General features: G+C 38.7%; 1 protein-coding gene and 1 non-coding gene across 2 annotated transcripts; both read right to left on the reverse strand.

The window, feature by feature from the left end:
- Positions 1–322: 322 nt before the first annotated feature.
- Zfp1 (ZFP1 zinc finger protein) lies at positions 323–19,929 on the reverse strand. Its single transcript, XM_047529831.1, has 4 exons — positions 19,802–19,929; positions 16,657–16,715; positions 10,137–10,263; positions 323–2,957 (listed from the first exon to the last, which is right to left on the reverse strand). The coding sequence occupies exons 2-4, from the start codon at positions 16,669–16,671 to the stop codon at positions 1,876–1,878; spliced, it is 1,224 nt and encodes a 407-aa protein (XP_047385787.1). The 5' UTR covers positions 16,672–16,715; positions 19,802–19,929; the 3' UTR covers positions 323–1,875.
- On the reverse strand, positions 13,641–13,712 carry Trnai-uau (transfer RNA isoleucine (anticodon UAU)). Its single transcript has one exon. It is a non-coding gene; the product is annotated as a tRNA-Ile (tRNA).
- Positions 19,930–27,282: the final 7,353 nt, after the last annotated feature.

Raw genomic sequence — 27,282 nt, forward strand, 5'->3', positions numbered from 1 at the left:
ACTGTTATGTTCTCACATTCTCTTTTTCTCTCAACATGAAAGAGTTTGATCCTACATTTTTTCCAAAGGAATACCACACAGTCATCATACATTTTTACCACAATTTATTCAATCATTTTCTTACGATGGTTATTCATTTTTTTTGGTCCTTACCAAAAATACAATATACATCGATAAACATAAAATCTCCAATACTGGCACTTTATTTTTTTTTTTTTCCTTAGAAATAGATTCTCAGGCGTGAGATTCCTGGGTTCCTGGGTTGAAATATATATATATATATATGTATATATATATATATATATATATAATTAATGTTAAAAGACAGTCACAATGTTTTCCAAGGAGGCTTTCACAATTTACAATTCTAACAGCAGTGTATGAAATCAACGTTTCCCCCTGCTTCCTTGTCATTAGTAGGAAAGACTGCAACTTTGAAATACACAGACATATTGGGCTATGGATATCATGATATATTTGCCCAGAAGGTCATTCATTTTCATATGTGGTCACAAAACAATGATCTTAAAAAATAGAATTTTGGTTGCTATTTATAATTCTAATGCATGATTTGTGGTTCACAGGGAAAGGCTGAACCTGTCAATGTGAAATCAAGGCTAAAATGGCACATCTTTTATTTATGCAAAATGATAACTTTTTAAATGTTAATCAACAAACAATATATGGGGAGATCACTGGAAAGTCTAACTTAAAGTGTGAACACTGAAAGGAAAGGTAATAACTTATGCTACATCAGGTTCCAAAGGGAATGTTTTAGGTTGAGTGTGAAACTCAAAGTAGAAATATCTCTTTTAAACAAAAGAATTCTGCAATACTTCATTTCTAAAGTGGATTATGCTCATGGAAATTTTAAAAAGCAATGAAATAGACAATTCTTGAGTTTTCTTAAAATAAATTATTTTTTCCTCTAAAGTCTTTGAAATATGACTAACATTTATGAGCTACATAAACATTACAATTTTTTGCAAGACAATTCATAAAATATTGAGAAACAGGGAAACACACAAAAATACAGTGGTTTCTGGGTTACACGATATTTCGGTAATAGACATGCATTTGTATGTAAATACCCCACAGAAAAATAACAAGTACATGATGGATAAGGATATTCTCTTTACACGGTACAATTTCATTCTGTGTGTATACCGAGTAATATAATTCATATCTGTTTCCTTTTATTCTCTAGATAGCCTCTTAATTATCGCACATTTGCATATTTTTATAAATACTTCTAAAAAATCTTCAAACCCAAAAGTGGGTTAAGACTCCCACAACAGCTGTCTGTTGAGGCGGCAGTTCAATAACAATGGTCACACAACTTATATCAGCAAGCAGTAGGTGAAAACACAGGCTACGTGCTACTTTAAAATCGTTAATATTTCATTTGGAATGCATACTAGGTTGGAAAGATACTAATGCACATGATGTTTAGTTTGGAAAATCTTGTGTCCTAATTATCACAGAGGACAAGAATTCCAAACTCCCGTGACCCTTAAATTCACATGTGTAGATTAAAAATGTGTTATGTGGCATACTCACATATATATTCCTAGGGTATTGTCTCTATATGCTTTATTCTGCTACCCAGAATATTCAATTCATTAATTTTTAAAACTTCATTGTGGTACAGCTGGGTGTATCTATCTACAATTTGATATATTCTGATATATAGTCTTTAACTGGGTATTATACCCAACTCCCAGTATGATATTGTTCTCCTGTATTTTACACAATTTGAGTTGAGAAATTTTATCTCACAGGACTTCCCATGTTCCTTGCATACCTTCGTGAGGTTTCCACCCCACCAGAAGGATCTGGGTATAAGGTCTTCCACGGTACAACTTGGCTGCAGTCTCAGGGTCTATCCCCTGTGTGAACTCTCTGATGGACACTCAGCCGGGACTTCCTGCTGAAGGCCTTTCCACATTCGGCACACTCATACGGCTTCTCTCCTGTGTGGATTCTCAGATGTAACCTCAGAGTTGACCTCTGGCTGAAGGTTTTGCCACATTCAGTACATTCGTAGGGCTTCTCTCCTGTGTGCGTTCTCATGTGTATGATGAGTTGTGAGTTCTGGATAAAAGATTTGCCGCATTCACTACACTCATAGCGTTTCTCCCCTGTGTGAATTTTCTGATGTATGATGAGGTTTGATTTCTTAAAGAAGGTTTTTGCACATTCATTGCACTCATAGGGTCGCTCTCCTGTGTGAATTCTCTGGTGTGTAGTGAGTTCAAACTTCTGAGCAAACGTCTTTCCACACTCGCCACATTCATAGGGCTTCTTCTCCATATGTGCTCTCTGGTGTACGATGAGGTTTGACTGGTGGGTGAAAGCTTTTCCACACTCCGGACATTCAAAGGGCTTCTCCCCAGTATGAATTCTCTGATGTTTGATGAGGTTTGCCTTATGGGAGAAGGTTTTCTTACATACATTACATTCATAGGGTTTCTCTCCAGTGTGTATTCTCTTGTGACTAATGAGCAGTGACTTAAAGGAGAAAGCTTTGTCACAGTAATTACAAAGAAAAGGCTGAACCAAGTTCTTAATTTTCTGATGTTTAAAAATGACTTCTTTATGGCTGAGGGTTTTCCCACTTTTACTATATTCAGAGTAATCTACTCCAGGATGGGTTTTCTCTTGCTTCAGATACAGGAGTGGTTTTCCAAAGCCATTGCATTCATCGGCTTGCTTTCTTGCATAGCTTCTATTACTATTAAGTAAATCTGAATTATATTTCAAAGTTTTTTCATATAAGTCATATTTATAGGGCACTTGTCTTAAAGAAACAAAGTCTGTATTCAAATTAAATGTTTTTCCAAAGAGATTACCTCTTTCTTCAACTGGGGTTTGGTTTTTGAGGATTATAAACTGCTTCGCCTGCTCATCTGGGTTTCTGTGATCCCTCTCCATTTGGTCATCAGCCTTCCACACCTCTAGGGTAGAGCAGAATGAAATGCACTTTATCAATCCTTTCTATAATGTTGTAGAAGGGGTCTCCACAAATATCTTATGGGGCTGACTCTTTAGTTTGGGATCCTGTTTCCTAGTACTAAAAAAAATCCCAGTGCAAACTTTTCCTCTCTTAAATCTTGAAGAGATACATAAAGCTTGTGCACACAAAAAAGTGTAAATTGACAATGCACACAAGTAGCATTACAAATGACAAAATGACCTTAAAGTAAACAGAGGAACTGAAATAAAAACAAAGTCAGCAATCAGGGCACAAATAATATGGGAAAGCTGGCAATTCCAGGAATAAAGGAGATTCCCAGTGTCCTCAAGAACACTGAATGGTTAATGGAGACCAAGAAAACAAGTAGATGAAGATGTTCAGTGGTGTTACCTAGGCAGATGAGAGGTTAGTAACTGACACTTTCAATTACTATAGTAAATCAGTCTGGTCTGCATGCTTCTTGGCTTTCCTCCTCCTTCTACTCTGCTCATAAAAACCAAAATAACCTCTGGAAATCAGCATTTCTCATAGTTTGTAGAAACAATCCTATTACAGAACTCTAAGTTTTTTTGCAAATGGATGGCAAGATCCAGGAACTCATTCTGTTGAAAATACAAAATAAATCCAAATCCTTACAACAGACACACTCACTGCAATTGCTGGGTTTACTGCTGTATTCTACTGAACTTGTTGGAGAATGAATGTTTTTACCACCATAATGTTTTTCTCCTGTAAATATAGCTCCGCTTTCATTTGAACAGATATAAAGGATCAAATTACTCAGTCTTGACTTAGGCCCTTAATAATCTTTACTTTTATCTTATGTATTACTGGTTATTCCTGACTCACCTGTGATTCTGCTGCCATTTTATCCAGGACAACGATGTTACTCTTATACTAAAAAAATTATCTTCTTTGAGGCTATGACACCAATTCCCATGAGCTACATATAAAAGTCACCATTCTGTCTGGCAAACTGAGAATACTAATGCAAGAGCAACTAATTACAACACCAAGATAAAAATGGGAATGGGGTTTGGATATTTGGGGGTATAACTCAAGATATCAAAGGTATAGATCATTTATATTCAGCATCTCTAAAAGTTTTAGGATTAGAAAAATAAATCCTTGACAGGCACTGTGGTACATGCCTATAATCCCAGTGGCTTGGGAGACTGAGGTAGGAGGATCAAAGCCAGTCTCAGAAACTTAGTGAGGCCCTAAGCAACTCAGTGAGATCCTGTCTCAAATACAATACAAAAAAAAAAAAAAAAAAAAAAAAAAAGGGCTGAAGATGTGGTGGTTAAGTGCCTCTGGGTTCAATCTCCAGTACCAAAAAAATAAAAAATAAAATGAAAAATAAATCCTTGAAAAATTTCAAAACTACCAACCCATTCAAAATCCCTAACATACTACTTCTATTGGTTTCTCACTTTCCTTCTTTTAATCTGCCCTAGTAAGTTCTAAACTGGCAATTCTAACTATGCTACCCACAACTCTTACTGCTCCAACTTGAAAATCACATCCAGTTTGATAATATGAGTTTACAATAGAACATACCTGCTGGGGATGTGGCTCAGTGGTACAGCACTTGCCTAGCATGTGTGAGGTCCCAGATTCAATCCCCAGCACCACAAAACCACAAAAACCATAATGATAGTAATAATAATCAAACAAAACTCCTAACTCCTCAGACTACAGGAACCTTGAAAATACAGACGGCAGAACTTCAGAGGCTATACTTTCAGCCTCAATATTTGAAGTTGGAGGCTGTGAGAAATAAAGTTTGATGGTCCTTTTTAGAATATAGTATTTACCCATAATTGGGATGTAAAAATTCAATAATAGCCAATTTTAACTAGAGAACTTCCCCTTGCCCGCCCCAATTTTAAAAGTAGCCCATCGCACAGACTGTAACCTTGAGCTCCTCCTGTCAGGGCAAGAGGAAGCACCTCGTTAGGGATAAATGCCGGCAGACTGCCTGCCCAAGTGCACTTGCTAGCCAGGTTCGGTGGCTTGCCCTTTTGGCAGAGGAAGTTTGCCTTCCCCACTCCGACATGTGCTTGACGTGAGCGCATGTTTGATTTCTTGGGGCCCCTCGGTATTTCTAATAATTTTGGCATCTGGCATGGGGTCCATACGTTACCTAGGGGAGATGTGTCCTGCTGCCCTGTTGCAGAGTTGGAGTGGGGAAGGGAACTGTGACCCTGAGGCTGACAATGGACCCAATGTGGAAAGTGAAGTGGCTGTGCTGGGGAAAGGGCCCAAGCCAACCTTGCCGTGACATGTAACCCCTGCGTGGACCAAGGTAGGAAAATCTATTCCTGAGCTTAAGACAGAAGTACTGTCTTGGTGGTTGGGTCAACCCAGAGGTTGCAAGTATGATTGAAACTCTATTTGGAAACACAAGACCATAACCAAGAAAGCAGGATTGGGTGGGTGGCGGGGTCCAGGGGTATACAAGAAACCTCCAATAAAGGGGGGTTGAGTACACAGGAGGAAATTTAATTACAGGAACCCACAAAAAATGGGGAATAAAAATTCAAGACCCAGTGACAGAGAAGGACAATGAAAAGATCCCATATGTATAAACAGTGGTGATGGTGGAAGTAAATTTGCCCCCATGGAAGACGAGTGGCCACCTGAACCTCTGATTTTGTGTCCACCATGGTTGGCAGACTATTTCTAATGTTCCCAACTGCACAGGCCCTTTTCCTATCTGGGTCATACTGTAAAAATTTGTGATAGGCTCTATTTTAATTTCTAAAGTCTTTAATAGTTCTTGTCCCTTCTACATGTAGGGATTTATTTAATATCTGGCAAAGAGCTACCAAATCTGTTTCCTGTCTGTTTTAGGGATACTTGTGCATACCCATGTATTGTATGTCATGTTTGTATATGTGCTTGTGTACATGGTATCAAAAGTAGCTTACAGATAAATGTCATAAATTTAATAAATGGATCCAAATGCATTTCAGTTCATGTGACTTAAAACTATTTAACTTAAATAAAACTTTAACAAAAAGGTCAAACTAAATTGGTAAGAATAAAGATGCCCACACATTTTTATAGGTGGTCAGCCAATCAGTGTTGATTTCTATAAAATGTTTACAAGTACAATGTCCATTGCTTCTGAGGATTTTTCTTTGGCAGGAGTAATTGACTGAAAGTATTAACTAGACTAGATATCTTGGTCTTCATGGGTAACCTAAGTTAGAAATGGGTACATTAGTTTTAACATAAATGGAATTAATCTTCATAAATGTGTTTGTTAGAGGAGACATCTGATTAATTTGCAAATCTGAAATACTAAAACATCAACTTATAAATTCAAGTACTCTTGGCTTCTTGAATTCCAAAAGGTAACATATACTTGTTTTTATAAATTGGTAAATAAAGAAAAAGTTTAAGATTGCTCATTTCTGGATCTTAACCTAAAAGCAAGGTTACTAAGAGTTAAAATTCTAACAGGTATAATTCTATACGTAAACTACAAGTTTCAGCTGTGTTTTGATTAAAGTATTATTAAAAAGTAAATAATTTCATCTTATTAAAAAGGAGTAAGATTTGTTTGAATGAGAGAAGATGAAGGTCCTGTGATGTGAGGGGGAACCTAACAGAAGTTTTTATGGCTTCCAGATAAAGGCACTGATCAGAGTCCATGCTGAAAAGATATTAAGAAATGTGTTGGGGGCTGGGATTGTGGCTCACTGGCAGAGCACTTGCCTAGCATGTGTGAGGCACTGGGTTCGATCCTTAGCACCACATAAATAAATAAAATAAAGGTACTGTGTCCATCTACAACAAAAAAAAATAAAATTAAAAAAAAAAAAACACACATTAATCGGGGTCTATTATTACCCTGAGTGCCTGACAATTAACTATCCTATCTTATTCAGGGAGTGAAAGCTGCCAGTCACAAAGGACATGATAATGTGTTCCAGCGCTGGTAGATTATAACCTGGGGACAAAATGATTTCCCTTTTAAAGATCTGGCAGGATGCCCTATTTGGCCAGGGGACATTTCTGGGTACAGCCCTGCCTGTTGCCCATAGAGTTAAAATATAAGGACCACCTCCTGGAGTCCCCATGTATGCAGGCACCCGTGTTTCTGCAGAGAGATCCCTAAAGTCCCTGTATGTTCATTGGACACAAGTGCCCTGGATATTTAAAAAAAAAAAAAAATTGACAGTGGATTTGAGAGTGGGAAACTTGCTCAAAGTTGATGATATTGTGACAATGATAAAGGAGACAGGTCAAGCTCAACAATATCCTGTGCTCCAACCCCTTGAATGCAACCTGGGGGGAAGATTAAGACAGTTTTTTTTAGTGGTTGTTGTGTTTTGTTTTGTTTTTTTAATATGCCAGATTGTCCATCCCTCTCCTGGGATAAAATCTGTCGTGTAAATTAAATGTCTAGATAACATTCTCACCTAAAAAGCAACAAATTCATTTGCAAGTGCTTCCCAGGAAAAGGAATCGGTCTGCTCTGCTGGAGTTCATCTAAAAGTGAGTAGAAGTCATTTGGGCCAAAGGGACCTTGAGAAAGGTAATCAGTATTATCTTAACCAAGATTTTGTTTAAAGAGGAATAAGTGCCCTGGGGGTGGGGGAACACAAACACACATACACACACCCTCTCCTTAACACACACACACCCTCTCCTTAACACACACACACACACACTCTCTCCTTAACACACACACACCCTCTCCTTAAGAAAGGCATTAATAGGTGTCCACTGTCTTCTGGACAAATTTTTAAAACATGAATTGAGGCAGTTTTATCAAACACTCTAAACATATGTCACTAGAGATAATATATACATCTAAAAGCTTAGGGAAGCACGTCCAAGCTAGTGTTCTCCAAACTAAAGTGGTCTGTAGTGGTAAGCTCTTTCGGATTTATACAGAAATAACAAATTTAATTGGAGACTTATTTTATGTCCTATAACTGGATAAAGGTAACCTGTTATCAATAAGATACGTGTATGTGTGTGTATATATATATGTAATAGAATTTTAAAATTTTGATAAAATTTTGTTACTTTTTACCCTGGAATAGGAATTTATATATTTTTGGAAGGTAACAAGGAGAGTCCAACTTGTTTAAAGGTTGACATTGTAAAACATGGAAGCACTTTCCCATTTTTTCCACAAAAAGAAAATCAGGAGCTCTTAGTTTTTGTTTGATTCAAGTTTTAGATGTAATGTTGTATTGTTAAGAGCCCTGCCTTGGGGCTGGGGTTGTGACTTAGGGGTAGAGTGCTTGTCTAGCACTGGGTTCAAGTATCAGCACCACATATAAATAAATGAATAAAATAAAGGTCTATCAACATCTAAACAAAGTATTAAAAAAAAAAAAGAACCCTACCTTACCTGATATAAGGCTCTGCCTCTCACCCTACTCCATGTTAGGATGGCTCCAAAGTAGGGTAGAATTAAGTTCATTTAAGTTTATAAATTAAAGCATAAATTTTTGTTGTTAATGGATAGATTGTTATTGTAAAGGTTACTAGGATCTCAAATAACCAGGGGATATAACACACAACTATGTAAAGGTTTAGGATTATAAAAATTGTTTCTTGGTTCATAGCTATTATACAAACTGAATGTTTTTGCTCTTGTTAATTTCATTAACTATTGCCTGTTAATGTTTTGCAGTACCACTGCTTCTCATAAAACAGTCTGAGTTAATCCAAGACAATAAGCCATCACCTAAAGAGCAGATAGGATATAAAGCTTCCAAGTCTGGCAACTTGATTTTCATCAAGACCTGAAAAGAAGATGAGCTTCAAACAAGCTGGAAAGGACCTTACCGAGTGCTCCTAATCACCATCATGGCTATCTAACTGCTAACAGAGGGAGAACTCATTACCATGGGCCATTTCCACCTCAAAAAGCTAATATATCTAGGACGGATAGCAACGCCAAAGGGTACAAAAACAAAAATGAAAATAAGACCAAAGGTATGTAAAGAAAAAGGGGGACTTGTGGGAAATGGAAAGTTTGATGGCTCATTTTTAGAATTCAGCATTTAGTCTTAATCAGGATGTAAAGATCCAATCATAACTAGAGCCTCTCCCTTTGTCTACCCCAATTTTAAAATTAGCTAGTCACAGACTGTAACCCTGAGCTGCTCCTGGCAGGGCAAGGGGGAGCACTATGTTAGGGATAAAAGCAGGTGGACTGCCTGCCCAAGTGCACTTGCTAGCCAGGCTCAGTGGCATACCCTTCTGGCAGAAGTAAAGTTTGTCCTGCTGACCCACTTTTGAGCACGTTGGATTTCTTGTGGCATCTCAGTATTCTAACAGGGCTGACACCAAAACGGCCTAGTCTTATAGGATTTTAACAGACATACCAGAAATTAGGAGTTAAAAGTGAAACCTTTTAACTATAAAATTAAGATAGCATACGAGGAGGAGCTGAGAAGTTGAAGAATCAGTTTGGTCTTCTGAAACAATGGTGTCAGCAGAAATACTAAGAAGTTACAAGTGGGATGAGATAAGGTCACTAAAGTCAAACCCCCTGAGATAGGATGATAGTTTGCCCTGATCTAAAAAGATTACTAGGGACTTTCCCAGATAAAGAGCAAATTCCAGGTGGCGAGGGACAAACACATGCATATAATAGTTGTAAAGTAACCTGACATTCATCCCATCAAGAGGCATTAAGAGCACAGGAAAAACTAAAACCCTACCACTCCCTATGATAACACCAAAAGACTGGGCCCCCGCCTTCCCGGAAGATGCCATAAAAACTATAACCTTTGTCTTATGTTTGAGCCAGCCCAACATGTTGTCAGGACTGTTGTCTCCCTTCTTGCTTGAGCAGAAGTTCCAATAAAAATGAAACAGACAGTATTACCCTATGCATATGTATGATTACACGAATGGTGTGAATCTACATTGTGCACAATCATAGAAATGAAAAGTTGTACCACATTTGTGTACAATGAATCAAAATGCAGTCTGTAAAAATAAAAATTTAAATTAAAAAAAAGAAGTTCCAATAAAGCCTTGCCTGTGTGTTTATGCTCTTTTGATTCGCTTTCATTTCTACAAAGTCAAAAGTTCCATGTCTGATATCAACACCACTTTGTCACTCAGAAACTCAATGCTACTAGGCAAACAGGGAGATACACCTGAAAGCTGTCCTTACCCACTGAAAGTAGGTTGCTATAATTCTCCAGCATCACATCCATGTATAGAATCCTCTGAGAGGGGTCCAGCTGCTCCCACTCCTCCTGGGTGAAGTCCACAGTCACATCCGTGAATGAAACTGATCCCTGAAATGGCATATAATTCTGAAATGATCAGCTTTGGTGATGTAGAAAGGATATACAAAAACATTCTTACCACGTTGTAAGTTATCCACTATGAAAATTTATAAATTAACACCTATGGTACATCTTGTTCATTATATTTTGTCTCCAAAAATATATGGTTAAGATATTCAGATTCAGGGTTGGGAAGATAGCTCAGCTGGCAGAGTGCTTGCCTTGCAAGCAAAAGGCCCTGAGTTTGATCCCCAGTACCACAAAAAAAAAAAAAAAAAGATATTCAGATTCCCTGTATCTTTGGCAATATCTCATTTGACAGGTATCTAGCAACAAAAGCTGATTCTGTCCTTAAGATATATTCAGGGAGTCACAATGGTGCATGCCTGGAATCCCAATGGCTTGGGAGGCTGAGGCAGAAGGATTGCGAGTTCAAAGCCAGCCTCACCAATTTAGAGAGGCCCTAAGCAACTCAGTGAGATCCTGACTCTAAATAAAATATAAAAAAGGGGCAGAGGCTATAGCTCAGTGGTTGAGTGCCCCTAGGTTCAATCCTTTGTATCAAAAAACACAAAACAAAAAAACATAGACACACACACACACAAATTGTCAGGTATAAGTAAGGATCTCCTAATCCCCTTCGAGTCATAAAAATGGTAGTAAAAGAAATTTCTTTTTTGTACTGGGGATTGAACACTGGGGCACTTTACCACTGAGTTTCACCATTGGCCCTTTTTTTTTTTTCTCTTGAGATAGGGTCTCACAAAGATGCCCATGCTGACCTTGAACTTGTGATCCTCTTGCTTCCAGCCTCCCATGCTGCCGGGATTACAGGCATGCACCACCACATCTGACTATGTAGCTGGATTTAACAGTTGGTTAGACAGACAGTTGAACAGATTATTAGTGAAATGGAAAATGTCAGTAAAAAATATCCACACCGAAATAAATACAAAAGGAACAAAGGATAAAAAATACATCAAAAAGTCTAAAAGACAGCCGGGTACAGTGGTGCACACCTGTAATCTCAGAAGCTCAGGAGGCTGAGGCAGGAGAATTGTGAGTTCAAAGCCAGTCTCAGGAATGGCAAGGCACTAAGCAAATCAGTGAGACCCTGTCTCTAAATAAAAACAAAACAGGACTTCGGATGTGGCTCAGTGGTCAAGTGTCACTGAATTCAATCCCTGTACCACCCCCAACACCTAAAAAAAAAAAAAAAAAAAAGCCTAAAAAGACACATAAGTTAAAAGGTCTAGGGCTGGAGATATAGCTCAGTTGGTAGAGTGTTTGCCTCACAAGCACAAGACCCTGGGTTCAAACCCCCAGCACAGCAAAAAAAAGGCTAACATAGTTGCACTTGGAATTCTATTTTTTTTTTTTGCGGTGCCAAGGATTGAAGCCTTAGCCCTGTGCTTTCAAGGCAAGCACGCTACCAACCGAACTATATCCCCAGGCCTAGAGTTCTATTTTAAGAGGTAAAATCCACTACAAATATTTGAAGAGACAATGTCTGAGAATTTTCCAAATACGCTCACAGTAGTTCACGGTTTCAAGAAATACCACTAACCCCAAGTAAAGTACAAGAAACCCCACGCTTGGGCACATCATAATAAAATTGGCAAAAACCCTAGAAGAAAAAAGATTTATACCTTCAAAGGCACGATAAAACTGATGGATTATTTTTCAAAAGAAATAATGGAAGCCAAATGATGGAATATCTGCAAAGTGCTGAAAATATTTACAATGAACAGGCAAACATTTCTAGAAAGGATCTAGTAAATATTTTAGATTTTGCAGGCTACATGTAGATCTGCTTAAATGAATCAATTCCACCATCCTACCATAAAAGCAGAGACAAGGTATAAGCAAATGGTGTAGGTATGTTTCAATAAACTTGATTTATGGACACACTCATGCACAAAATGCTAATCATTTAATTTTATTCCCATCCATTTGGAAATGCAAAAGCCAGTCTTAGCTTGTGGGTCATACTAAAACAAGGCAGCAGGCCATTTAGGCAATGGGTTCATAGTCCATGATCTAAAATGATGACTGTAACATAATATGTTAGGTATTACTACTATTAGAAGATATACTCCAGGCAGGCATGGTGGCACATGCCTGTAAATCCCAGTGGCTCGGGAGGCTGAGGCAGGAGGATGGTGAGTTCAAAGACAGCCTCAGCAACTCAGCAAGACCGTGTCTCTAAATAAAATACAAAAAAGGGTTGGGGATGTGGTTCAGTGGTTGAGTGCCCCTGAGTTCAATCCCCAGTGCAAAAAAAGAAATACTCCAGAAGAAGAAAATTAAACATACTATGGATCAATTAGATGCAAAAACCATAGCAAATCTGCAACATATATTAAAATAAGCAAATATGGAGTGGGAGATAGTGTTAAATAATAAGCTGTAAGTTTTGGATGACAACAACTTGGGAGTTGTGGCAAAAAGAAAATATATTTGGGAGGAAAACAAATACTGATTAAACTTTGTTTAAAATACATATTTAACTAAGTACTCTATCACCTTTTTATTAACCTGAGGGCAGACTGTGTGGGGGAGCCTGGCCCAAATTCTTATCTGTACTTTGTTTGCTTTGTCTTGAACATGTGTCCATGATTAACTGTCTCTCCCCTTGCAACAGGCTGACTTAGATCAGATGAGAACACACTTCATCTCACAGAAGGGTTCTTTAATCTACTTCTGAGAGTTGGCCATTGAGCAGAGAGCCAAGAAACAGAAAACAGAGCATCCCACTCCAATTATATTCCTGTCAGAACTTCAACACCTGATCTACGATTTGCCCTTGCCAGATGGACCAACTGTATTAAACTCTGTGTTTCCTTATGTTTCTTGTGAGCTTGTAATGATTCCCCCAAATGAGACTTTTGTAAACTCTCAGGAAAAAAAGAAAACTAGACTATGACTTGAGAATGCTGAAGCTAGACTATGGGGAGATTTTGTCCAGTAGTAGCAAAATGTCTAGACATGGCTAGATTTGTAGTACTAGGTTTGCTTGGTAAGCACTGCCACAGTGCTCCCAGTAGGGCTGTATCATTTTACTCCACCACCAGGAATACACAAGCTAATGCAGTGTGTGTGTGTGTGTGTTTATTTTTATTTTTTTTGGTGCTGAGATTGAATCCATTGGTGCCTAACCACTTAGCCCCATCTCCAGTCCTTTTTAGTTTTTGAGACAGGGTCTTGCTATGACAGGGTCTCTCCTAAGTTGCTGAGGCTGGCCTTGAATTTGCAATCCTCCTGCTTAAGCCTTCTGAGTCCCTGGGATTACAGGTACATGCTATCATGCACAGCTAAGCTAATGCAATTTGAAAAAAAAAAATTTAAAAAACCCTAAGTCTTTTTTTTTTTTTTTTTTTTTTTTGTGCAGTACTGGGGATTGAACCCAGGGCCTTGTGCTTATAAGGCAAGCACTCTACCAACTGAGCTATAACCCCAGCCCAAAAACCCTAAGTCTTGAGGAAGGGCACATAGGTGCATGAAAGGACATCTTTTAGATCTTACACATCTGAAAGAAAAACACAAAACACAAAAACGTCCACTAATCAAAAGGTTAGGCAAACCAACGCAATATTAATTCCAGTTATAATTTTTCAAAATTCAATTTTACATTGATTAGAGGTACACACATAGTGGCAAAACCTTTAAGAAAAGCAAAGGAGGGGCTGGGGCTATAGCTCAGTGGTAGAGCACCTGCCTAGCATGTGTGAGGCACTGAGTTCAATTCTAAGCATCACATAAAAATAAATAAATAAAACAAAGGCTTTGTGTCCATTTATAACTAAAAAAAATTTAAGAAATAAAAAAAGAAAAGGAATGATTAACAAAAATGTTGAGAAAATGACTATCTACTAGGAGCATCTAATTGAAATGTATCATAAAGAACAGATAACGTTCTATTTCTTAAAATGGCATTTATTATTATTATTCTTTATAGTATACATATTTGTTAGACATACTGTTATAACACACATAAAAAAATGTTATAATGGTTGGGCATGGTGGCCCATGCCTGTAATCCCAGTGACTTGGGAGGCTAATGCAGGAGAATCATTAAGTTCCAAGTCAGCCTCAGTTAGCTAGCAAAGGTCTCAGGAACTCAGGGAGACCCTGTCTCAAAATAAAAAATGAAAAGGGTTAGGGATATAGCTCAGTGGTAAAGTACCCCCAGGTTCAATCACTAGTACTTAAAAAAAAAGTTATAATGTCTTGCATACTGCTCTGAACATATTTTACATTACAGGATTTAAAAAATTAGGGAGAAAAAAAGAATGAAGAAGCCTTCTATACTCTGATACAGAAAGACTTCAAAAGTTTTTTTTTTGGACCAGAGACTGAACCCAGGGTACTTAACAACTGAGGCACATCCTCAGTCCTTTTTTATATTTTTATTTACAGGCAGTGTTTCCCCAAGCTGCTTAGGGCCTCGCTATGTTGCTGAGGCTGGCTTTGAACTCATGATCTTCCTGCTTCAGCCTCCCGAGTCACTGAGATTACAGTTGTGCACCACCACGCCAGCAAAAGATATGTTATTGAATGATTAAAAAAAAAAAGAATGAAAAGACAAACCAGACCAGGAGAAAATCTTCAAAATCCCATCTGATAAAATACCTAAAATATAAAAATAACTTTTTTTTTAAAGCAGTACTGGGGATTGAAATCAGGGTCTTGCACATGCTAGGCAAGTGCTCTACCACTGAGCTACATTCCCAGACCCTAAAAATAACTATTAAAACTAAACAAAACAAACAACCTGATTAAAAAAGGCAACAGATCTGAATACTTCAACAAAGAAGATAAATAGATGGCAAATAAACACATGAAAAGATGCTCAGCATCATATGTCATTAGAGAATTGTAAGTTAAAACAAGATACCACTACACATCTATTAGAATGGCCAAAATCCAGAACACTGACGACATGAAATGCTTGTGAGGTATGGAGTAACCGGAACTCTCATTCATTGCTGATGAGAATGCAAAATGGTAGGGCCGCCTGGAAGACAGTTTGACAGTTTCTTAGAAAACTAATCATATTCTTACTATATGGTCCAGCAATCATGTCCACAGTAATTATCCAAATGAGTCAAAAACTTTTGCTGACATAAAAACCTTCATATAATTGCCAAAACTTGGAAGCAACCAAGATGTCTTTCAATAGGTGAATGAATACATAAATTGGTTCATCTGCACAATGGAATATTATCTGGTGCTAAAAAGAAATGAATTATCAAGCCAGGGGAAAAGTGGAGGAACCTTAAATGCATATTCAGGTAAAGGAAAAAAATCTGAAAAGGCTACCTACTGTATGAATTCAACTACATGGTATTCTGGAAATGGCAAAACTAGGGAGATATGACAATAAAGAGATCACCTGAGGCCAGGGCTTAAAGAAAGGGCAAGAGAGATAAATAGAGCACAGGGGACTTAGGAGTAGTGAAACTATTTGGTATGATGTTATATTAGTAGATACATGTCATTTTACATTTGCCAAAGTCCACAGGATGTATAATTCAAAGAGTGAATCCTAATGTAAACTATGGACTTGAATTAAAGTATCAATATAGATTTATCAATTCTAACAATATAACACAGTAACTCAAGGTGTTAATCTGAATAACATTAAAAATAAAACATATAAACCAGGGGCAGTGGTGCATGCCTGTAATCCTAGCAACTTGGGAAGTGAGGTAGGAGGATTGGAGGATTTCAAGTTCAAAACCAGTCTCAGTAAATTATCAAGGCCCTAAGCAACTTAGCGAGAGACCCTGCCTTGAATAAAAAATAAAAAAGGGCTGGGGATGCGGATCAGTGATTAAGTGCCCCTGGGTTCAATTCCTGAATACTCAAAAAACACCACCACTATCAAAAACAAAAAAAAAAAACCACTATAAATAGAAGAGTCTGACTCACATGCTATGCTACCTTATATCTGTACATGTATTTATACTTGTGTAAATATGTACACATCAATTCTGGAAAGCTACTCAAGAAAGTAATGGCAATGGTACCTGTGGGACATAGGGGAAAAATTTAAATATACATATTTACCGAGTTCTCTGGCACCATGCTACTCTGGTTGGAAAAACAAAATACTTACAATAATATGCTGCACTTGTGCTGAAGAATGCTGTAAGAAGCAATTTTAGACACACTGATAATTTGATTAATTTTGATTGTTTCTGAGGATGCTGTCCAAAACCATCTTCATAACCAATACAGACATGTAACTCAATGTGCTATTTGGTTGCTGGCACTGATCACTTATTCTTACTGTTTTCCTTGAGTCTTACTCATTTATACTTTTCTATCATTTTCTGGAGCCATGTAAAACTCCACAAATGCAATGAAAAACAAGTAGGGAGTAAACAAACAACTCACCTGGGATTTGTTCATTTTCTGCAGTTTTTGGGTAAAGGCTGAGAATTATGAAGGCAGAACTGGAATAGAATAAAAAGGAAGGTATTGTTATCAAAGATCTGGCCTGCCTTAGCCCCCCTGAAATATCTTATTTAGAAATCCCTACACACCACGTGGGAAAATACTACCTCCTAGGGATAGTCTCTTTGCCTCTTCAGATGGAGCAAAATGGATCAAAAAGGCAACATCCACCTTCAATCAAACATTATGAGACCCAAAATGGCAAGACCAAGACAACCCACCATCAAAAGGCAAAACCATCAACAGAACCCTTAACTTTAACTGAAATTATCAGACAAGGAATTTAAAGCAACTATGATTCACATATTAAAAGCTTAAATGGAAAAGGTAGGTGACATGAATGAACAAATAAAGTATTTCAGAAGAGATGAAAACTGCAAGAAAAAAATCAAATGAAAATGCTAAGAAAGAAAAGTCAACTAATGGAGATGAAGGAATCTTTCGACAGGTTCATTAGCAGACTCAACACAGTTAAGGGAAATTTCAGTAAATTTGAAGTGAAGGGACGTCACATAATAATGAATATATCAAATCACCAAGAAAATGTAATAATCTTAAATGTATCTGCATCTAAGAGCCAGGCACAGTGGTGCATGTCTGTAATACTGGCAGCTCAGAAGGCTGAAGGAGGAGGATTGCAAGTTCAAAGCCAGCCTCAGCAACTTAACAAGGCCCTAAGCAACTTAACAAAACTGTCTCAAAATAAAAAATAAAAAGGGGTGGGGATGTGGTTCAGTGGTAAAGGGCTCCTGGGTTCAATCTCTGACATTAAAAAACATAATAATAAAAAATCTGACAAAAGGAATTTAAAACACAAGAAGCAAAAATGGATAGAACTGAACTTTAAAAATAGATAAATGCACAATTACAGTTAGACACTTCAATATTTTTCTCTCAGTAACAGACCACATAGAAAGCCTGAGAGGTTACAGAAGAATTGAACCACACTGTCAACCACCCTGGACCACGATATCGACTTAAATAGTCATAAAATGTTCACCCAGAGATATTAATTTTTTGGCCATAAAACAGACTATAACAAATTTAAAAGAACTGAAATTTATAATATTGTATATTCTTTAACCAAATCAGAATTAAAACTATAAATCAGTAATAGAGAGCTAGGAAAAAAAAAAAAAAAAACAAGTATTTAGAAATTAAACAATATACTTCTAAATTACCAGTGGGTGAAAAATGAAGTCACAGGGAAACTTTTAAAAATTTGGGATTAAGGGTTGGGAGTATAGTTCAGTGGTAGAATGCTTCCTAGCATGTATGACGGCAGGGGGTGGGATTAAATGTGGGGGATGAAATGGTATTGAAAACACAATATATAAACATTTGAGAGATGTAGCTAAAGCAGTATTTGGAGGGTCAGTTATAAACTGTTTCTATCAGAAGGAAGTTTTCAATAATGGTCTAAGCTTCCACTCTGTCAAACCAGGAAAAAAAATACAATGAACTCAAAGCGAGCATAAGGAAGGAAATAATAAAGGTAAGAGCAGAAAATAATAAGAAAAGAGAAGTACAATGAAACCAAAAGCTGGTATTTGAAAAGATCAATACTGATAAACTCTAACCAAACTGAGAGAAAAAAAAAAAAAAAACCCACAAATTACCAATATCTAGAATGATGCAGAGACATCAATAAAAATAATTAAATAAATAAAAAAGTACGAGGAGGGGGTCTCAAATACACAAAATAAGTGTAAATACCAACAAATACAAAAAAAAAAAGAAAAAAAGAAAAAAAGAAAGAAAAATGTAGAAAAGGTGGGTGCAGGGGTACAAGCCTATAATCCCAGAGGCTGGTGAGACTGAGGCAGGAGAATGGGAAGTTGAAGGCAGCCTCACCAATTTAGCCAGGCCTTAAGCAACTTAGTGGGACCCTGTCTCAAAATAAAAAATAAAAAGAGATAGGGATGTAGCTCAGTGGTAAAGTGCCTCGCCGAGGGGTTCAGTTCCCTCTACCAAAAAATAAAATCCATCTTCAAAAGCAATAAATACTATATTAATTAAAAAATTAATAAGCTAAAAATCTTTTACTTAGATTATAAAGTGTGGCTGAGGTTGACAAAAGTTGGATTGGGAGAAGGGTAAAGTCTGCAAGGAGACTATCCTAAAGGTGTCCATTACTCCTAGTCTAATTTAACCCTTAATGGATTCACAATAAAAGTACCAACAATTAAAAATAAAAATACAATTGATTCCAAAAATACCAGAATCATGGGGAAAATGTGTATAATCTCTAAGTGGTGAAGGCTCCTGGGTGCAATAAAAGGAAACAGCAGTAAATTCAAGCCAGATGCAGTGCTCGCCTGAAATTTCAATTACTCAAGAGGCTGAGAGAAGGATCTCAAGTTCCAAGCCAGCCTGGGCAACTTAGCGAGACTCTGTCTTAAAGTAACAAAAGGGGCTGGGGTTGTAGCTCAGTGATAATGCGACCCTGGGTTCGATTCCCAGGACCAAAAAGAAAAAGAATTTTAAAAGGAGAAATTCAAAACGCGTGCATATCAAAAAACTACCAGAGCGCAAAGTCAAAAGACAAATGAAAACACTTCTGCTCTGACATCACACAGAGCACCGGCGGGCCGTAGGACCTTAAGTAAATCACTTCCCCTCCGCGAGCCTCTGCTGACACTGAGCCCAGCATAACGGAAGTCACAGGGTGCCCGAGGGAACCCCGCCCACGGACGGGCGCGCGCCGCAGGAGCCGCAGGCGTGGCCAGGTGCGCAGGCCCCGCCCTCGCCGCCCGCGCGCGCCCGCGGGCCTTCCGGACTCGCTCTCGCGCGGCCCGGGCTCCTCGCCGCCCGTCGGAGGCGCGTCTCCTGACAAAGGGAGAAGGCGAGCCCTCGCAGCCGCCTAGTCCCCCGCCGTCCCCGCCCTCACAAGTCGGGCCGGGCGGGTCCCGCGGGCCCCGGTCGGAGGAGGTCGCCGGGCATCCCCAGACACCTCCCCAAGGGTCACTGCCTCCCGCGAGTCGCCGAAGTTTGGGCTCCCACCCCGCCCGGGCATGAACCCATCCGTCATCTCCTGCCACTCCGCCCTAGGCCGCGCAGAGCTGCCTGGCAGCTCCCCTCATACCTGGCAGGGCACAGCCTCCACTCGTGGCTCCGTGCCACGCCGGGTTACGGCGTGTAGCGGCGAAGAAGCGCGGAGAAGGGGACCCTGTCACCCACTCGCGGCTGGAGGTGGGGGAAGGGCGCCTCCGGCGCGCTCGCAGCACTGCTCATGCGCAGATAGAAAGGCCGCTCGCCGTTCCCAGGGTGCTCCGATGGGTGGGGCGCTGGGCTTCGGGACTACATTTCCCATAAGCCTCCGTGCTGCGCCATTAGGGACTCTCGGGAATGCTACGCGTTGTTTAGAGGATCGATTGAACGCTTTCCAAGATAATCCCTTGGCCTGATCTGTTCACTTCTCCCAGAGCTGGGCTGTGAATTAAAGTCCACTTCCTCCTCTCAAAACACAAAATCCTGACTTTAAAATTACACGGGCCGGGCTGGCACAGTGGCTCACGCCTGTGATTCCAACGACTCGGGAGGCTGAGGCAGGAGGACTGCGAGTTTGAGACCAGCTTTGGCAATTCGGCGAGGCCCTATGCAAGTTAGACCCTGTCTTGAAATAACAGGGCTCAGTGGCCGAGAGCTTCCCCATCGTGTGTGATGCACTGGGTTTGATTTTCAACACCACATATAAACAGTAAAATAGAGGTTTATTTACAACTAAAAATTTTTTTTTTAAAAAGCCAATAATTATAAAGAGCTGGGAACTTTAGCACAGTGGTGAGGCGTCCCTGGGTTCAATCCCCAGTATGAAAGAAAACGTGGGCTGGAATTGTATCTCAGTGGTAGAGCGCTTGCCTGGCATATGTGAGGCACTGGGTTGGATTCTCAGCACCGCATATAAATAAAATAAAGATCCATTTACAACCTTAAAAATATTAAAAAAAAAAAAAAAAAAAGAAAACGTGCAACAAAATAACTATCACCCATAATCTCAGAAGATAACATCATACTGTTAAATATAAACCTGATTTTTTCTTTCAAAAAAAGTAGCCCTCACAGGGTATAATGTTTAGCAATTAGCTTTTTTCTTTTGCTCTCTCCCCAATCCCTATTTTATTGCAGTATAGTTGACCATTATAAAAATTGTGTATATTTATTTTGTTAAATTGATTACATTATGAAACATGAATTATATTCAACTAAATATAAACATTGCATACTGTATATTTAAGGGATGTACATTGTAAAATATGCAGTACAATCAAGGTAATTAACATACCCATCACCATGTAATTACCTTGTATGTGTGTGTGTTAAGAACACTTATCTACCCTCTTAGCAAATATAAAGTATAAATATTGCTAACTATAGTTACAGTTTTTAATCTACTGAATTCACTCATCTTGCTTGATTGAGTCTTTATGCCCCTTGATCAACAACTCCCCATCCCCCCACTCACCTCCAGTCTCCTTTTCCCCTACATTTTTGGAGGATTTTAGGTTTATGGCAGAAATTGAGAAAAAGTGCAGCAAATATCCCCACATAACACAGGCTCCCCCACTATCAACACCCCAACCCAGAGGGGTAGGTACATTTGTTACAAATGATGGACATACCTTGACACTTTTTCTTCTCCCTTTTTTTTTTTTTTGGTAGCAGGGATTGAACCCAGGAGCACTGGGATTACAGGTGTGTCACCACATCTGGCTACACTGGTACTTCATTAGTACTTAAAATTCATACCATACATTAGGGTTCGCTCTTTTGTGTATGTGTGTTTGCTGGAACTCAATAGCTCTACCCTGAACTACCAGCCTTTCTCTAATATTTTATTTTGAGACTAAGTCTCACTAAGTTACCCAGGCTAGGTTTGAATTGTGATCCTCTTGCCTCAGCCTCCCAAGTAGCTGGGATTACAGGTGTATGCCACCCTGCAAGAGTTCACTCTTCTTGCACATTCTATGGGTTTTGACAAATGTATAATAACTGTGTTTACTGTTACAGTATCACACAGAATATTTCCACTGCTCTAAAACTTCTCTGTGCTTAACCTATTTATCCCTTCCTCCTCCCAACCCTGGCAATCACTGATCTTTTTACTGTCTCCTTAGTTTTGCCTTTTCCAGAATGTCACATATTTGGAATTATATGTATATAGTCTTTTCCAATAGGCTTCTTTCACTTAGTAATATGCATTTGTTTTCTCCATGTCTTTACATGATTTGATATAATAGCGTGCTCTCTCTCTCTCTCTCTCTCCCTCCCTCCCTCCCTCTCTCAAACAGCCTAATCTTCAACTGCCTGAATATACAGTAGTTAATTCATCTGTTCATTTACTGAAGGGCATCTTGGTTGTATCTAAGTGTTGCTAATCATGAATAAAACTGCTATTCAATTCCTGTGCAGGTTTTTGTGTGGACATAATTTTTCCACCCCTTTGGGTTAATAATAGCATTGCTGGATGGCAGGGTAAGAGTAAGGTTAGTTTTTTGTTGTTGTTGTTGTTTGTTTATATTGAGAATTGAACCCAGGGTGCTTTACCACTGAGCTACATCCTCAAATCCTTTTAATTTTTTATTTTGAGACCGTCTCCTCAAATTACTGAGGCTGATCTTGAACTTGCAATCCTCCTGCCTCACCTTCCCAAGTTGCTGAGATTACAGGTGTGCATCACAGTGTCCATCCATGTACAGAATGAAGTTCTGTATAGGCTACCACATTATGGACCTTGAAATATGCCCAATGATTTAAGCCAGACACAAAAGGACAAATGTTGTATGATTCCACTTATGTGAGTGTATTAGTCAGTTTTTCTTCACTGAGGCCAAATACCCAACCAGAATAACTTAAAGGAGGAAAAGTTCATTTTGGCTCATGGTTTCAGAGGCTCAGCCCATGGTTGGTCAGTCTCATTGCTCTGGACCCAAGACGCAACAGTACATCACAACAGAGTTAGTGCTTAATAATTTAGAGTTTCTTTTTGGAATGATGAAAAAGTCCTGGAAAGAGATAATAGTGTGATACACCATTGTGACTGTGCTCAAGGTAACTGAATTGTATACTTAAAAGGGCAAATTTAAGGCTGGGGGATAGCTCTGTGGCACAGCATTTGCCTAGCATGTCCAAGGCCCTGAGTTCAATACCCAGCACTACAAAAAATAAGAAGGGGAAAAGAGGGGTAAATTTCATATTAGATATTTTATCACAATAAAAAAACAAAAAGTAAACTGAATTGACGTATGTTTGCACAGGTCTGTAAATTTCTAGAATTCAAAGTTTCAGCAAGGCATTTTCATTGTGTATTGCTTGCACGGTTTTTGGTTATCATTTTGTTCAGTGGAATAATCTCATACTTCATCAGAAAAAAAAACAGACTAACCAGGTACAGTGACACAGGCCTGTAACCCCAGCTACTCAGGGAAGCTGAGGCAGAAGGATTGCAAATTCAAGGTCAGCCTATGCAAAACAGCTAGACCCTGTCTCAATACAACAGAACAAAACAAGACAAAACAAAAGGAAACCTATTTGAGATCCTTTTTTTTTTTTTCTTGTAGTGCTGGGAACCAAACCCAGGGCCTCACAGTTGCCAGGCAAGTGTTCTACCCCTGAGCTTCGCCTCTAACTCCAGGACATTTTGTTGTTGTTGTTGTTGTTGTTGTTGTTTGGTACTGGGGCAGGGGCACTTAACCACTGAGCCATGTGCAATGGCATACACCTGTAATCCCAGCTACTTGGGAAACAGGCAGGAGGATCACAATTGCGAGGCTAGTCTAGGAAATTTAGCAAGACCTGGTCTCAAAATAAAAATAAAAAAGGGCTTGCCTAGCTTGTGCAAGGCCCTCGGTTCACCCTGATTTAATCCCCAGTACTGGGGGATAAAAAAGGAGTATTACAAAAATAAAATAATAAAGCTTTTTTGGTACTGGTTCCAGAAAACCCAAATCAAGATGTAGAAGTATGTATTAATTGAGGGTCTATTCAGAGTACTGGTGAAAGACTGGCATATTCCAATATCACAGTTGGGCTTCTAACAATCTGAAGGGAAAAAATGTTAGAGCTCTGCAGTTGCCCATCAGAGCAATTAAATAGGAGTTAGACTCATTATTTAAATTTTAAGATGGAAGCTATCCAAGTAGCTATAGACACATGATAAATGAATGTTTTTTCTATTATTATTAGATGTAATATTATTTGGATGAAAAGGTAACACACCAAAGGTATAAATTATAAAGGACCTAACTGACAAATTTATAGAATAAATTTAGTTCAGAAAAAAAAAAAAACTTCTATGAGTAGCCAGGTGTGGTGGTACACACCTGTAATTCCAGCTTCTTGGGAGGCTGAGGTAGGAGGATTCAAATTCAAGGTTAGCCTTAGTAACTTAACAGGATCTTGTCTCAAAACAAGAAATAAAAAGGGTGGGTATGTAGCTCAGTGGTAGAGTGTCCACTGAGCTACATACATAATTAAATTTAATAAGTTATAAGCAAGTGCCCACCTGGACCTCTGGGAGACATTGAAGATCCAAACTATAACAGAATTATTACTGAAACAATCTTGACTGACTGGATTCCCCGAAAGGGTTCTTGGAGACCTAAGATCTCACTTCAAGCATAATCGTAATACCCTTAGCCCATATAAAAAATGAACAATATTTCCTTAATGTTATTCAAGTATCTAGTTGATCTTGAAATTTCCAAATTCTTATAATAAATGTCATACTCCAGATTTTTAAAACTCAGTAATGCTTGCCTGTATCCCAGTCACTGGAGAAGCTGAAGCATGAGGTTTACAAGTTCGAGGTCATCCTGGGTAACATTGTCAGACCCTGTATCAAAACAAAAATAATAACAAACTGAGTATATAACTCAGTGGTAGAGTGCTTAGCATGTGTGAGGCCCTGAATTCAGTTCCAAATTTCACTAAATAAATAAATAACTGGGGATCTGAGGGAGGGGAGAGAGAGTTTGGATAACAGGTACCAAAATACCACTAGACAGGGAGAATAAGTTCCAGTGTTCTACATCACAGTAGGGTGACTATAGTTTGCAACAATTTATTACATACTTTATAAAGAGCAGGAAGAGTTTGAAGGTTCCCAATATAAAGAAATGATAAATGTTTAAGGAGAAAGAAATGCCAGTTACCTTGATTTGATTATTATACATTGTATTCACGTATCAAAGCATCACAATGTACTCCATAAATATGTACCAGTTGTTCACAGGCAAATACAAATAATTGTGTGAAATACAAATTTTAAAAATAAATCTTAAAAACTCAGGATCCAAATATACTGCAATTATTTGGTGTCTTTTAATATAAAGGTTCCCCCTCCAAAAACATTAAGTGTATTCTGTATTCTGAAGAATTTCCACCTGGTCTGGGTTTTCCCGATCATGTTGTTTTAATTATGCTGTGGTTTGAATGTGCCACACCCGCCACCCCAGTTCACATGGCGGAAACAACCCCCAGAGTGCCCTAGCAGAGTGTTTAAGTCAGGAGGGCTCCACCCTCCTAGTGTACTAATGCAGATTATGAGAGGACTTGAGGTTCAAGTTCAATTTCTCGCTCTCTCCTGTACTCTCTTGCCTTTCCCTGTTTACTAGGACCAGACAACACTGGTCAGACCTTGGCACCTTGATATTGTACTCCCTAGCCTCCCGAAGAGTAAGAAATAAATTTCTGTTTGTTATAAATGACCAAATCTGGTCTTCTATTACAGCAGTATAAAACATACTAGGCCAAATTGTTAGTTTTCTGTTCCTTTATGTGGACTCTGACTAGAGAAGGTCAATTTTTAAGAATTTTTGGTCATACCAGACACACTAGTGCACACCTATACTCCCAGCAGCTGGGGAGACTCAGGCAGGAAGATCAGAAGTTCAAAGCCAACCTCAGCAATTTAACAAGGTCCTAGTTGCTTAGCAAGACTCTGTCTCAAAATAAAATATTAAAGGACGGGGGATGTATTTCAGTGATTAAGTGCCCCTGGGTTCAATCACTAGTTAAAAAAAAAAAATTTTTTTTTTGGTCAAATATTAGCATCCAGGTTTTCAAATGTAAGGTAGGTAACAGGTATAGGTTTCTCCCCCAAGTGTCTGTTTCCTGCAGCGTTCCTTCAGTCAAGGCCCTCCAGCACCTGCTGGGCAGGAGACGCAGAGTAAGGCACAATTGTGAATAGATGAGCTCGCTGTCCTTTTATGTTCTGTTTTCTAGCTTGTACCAGAGATTGTGCTGTAGTTGGGGGGAGGGGAAATAAACAGTGAGTAAAATACATAGTGTCAGGTGGCGTTCACCACTGAGGTCACATCAGGAATGGGGGTGTTGGTTGACAGTGTTGTCCCCCCATTTTTTTTTTTTTTTTTTTGCAGTGCAGGGGATTGAACCCAGGGCCTTGTGCTTGTAAGGTAAGCACTCTACCAACTGAGCTATCTCCCCCCACCCGCCCCCATTTTTTTTTGTTGTGGTAAAATACAGGTATGAAAGTTATCATCTTAGGACTGGGGTTGTGGCTCAGTGGTAGAGCACTTGCCTAGCATGCGTGAGGTACTGGGTCCGACACTTCAGTACCACATAAAAACGAATAAATAAAAAAAAAAACAACTGACCTGACATACTTTCTCAATACATGGCTGTCATCTAAACATTACCAAATCCCAGGAATGTGATATATACATATATATATATAAATATTATATATATATAATATACCTATATATATGTTCCATCTTAAGTTACCATCTTAGCCATTTTTAAGTCTACAGTTCAGTGGTATTAAATACTTCTATAACGTTACCTGACCATCACCACCATCCCTTTTTACCACGCTTCTCAGCTTGTAAAAATGTAACTCTGTATACTCGCATTAAACATGAACTCCCCATCCACCCCTCCCTCCTGCCCCAGCAATTACTCTTTTACTCTATGATTTTGACAACTCTAAGTCCCATATGTTAAGTGGAATCATACAGTATAGTAAGATAGTATTTATCTTTGTGTAGTTGGCTTATTTCACTTAGCAAACCGTCTTTAAGGTTCAACTATGTTGAAGCACAGCTGGATTTACTTCCATTTTTTTTTTTTTTTTTTTTTTTTTTTTTTTTGGTGGTATTGGGGATTGAACCCAGGGGTGCTTTACAACTGAGTTACATACCCAGCCCTTTTTATTTTTTATTTTTTAATTTATTTTTTATTTTTATTTATTTATTTATTTATTTTGGGTGCTGGGAATCCAACCCAGGGCCTTATGCTTACAAGGCAAGCACTCTACCGACTAAGCTATCTCCCCAGTCCCTTATTTTTTATTTTGAGACAAGGCCTCTCTAAGTTGCTGAGGCTGACCTTGAATTTACAATCCTCCTGCTTCATCCTCCAAAGTAGCTAGGAGTAGTTTTCCTTCCCTTTTAAAGCTGCATAATATTCCATCATATGGATACACATAGCTGTTTATCCTTTTACCCAGTGTTTCTGCATTGCTAGCATAAAGTCTTGGGCTGGTCCAAAGCCCCAGGTAAATAAGATACATCAGGTTAGTCTGGTCACCAGTGGAAGGATTTT

This window comes from Sciurus carolinensis, chromosome 16, assembly GCF_902686445.1.
Source record: "Sciurus carolinensis chromosome 16, mSciCar1.2, whole genome shotgun sequence".
Taxonomy (NCBI): Eukaryota; Metazoa; Chordata; class Mammalia; order Rodentia; family Sciuridae; genus Sciurus; species Sciurus carolinensis.

What these genes read in the sequence shown, in the direction of transcription:
- Zfp1 (XM_047529831.1), bottom strand. An exon ending in TAGCAACCTACTTTCAGTGG is followed by an intron (nt 2,958 to 10,136) that starts GTAAGGACAGCT and finishes GCTCTACCCTAG; the next exon opens with AGGTGTGGAAGGCTGATGAC.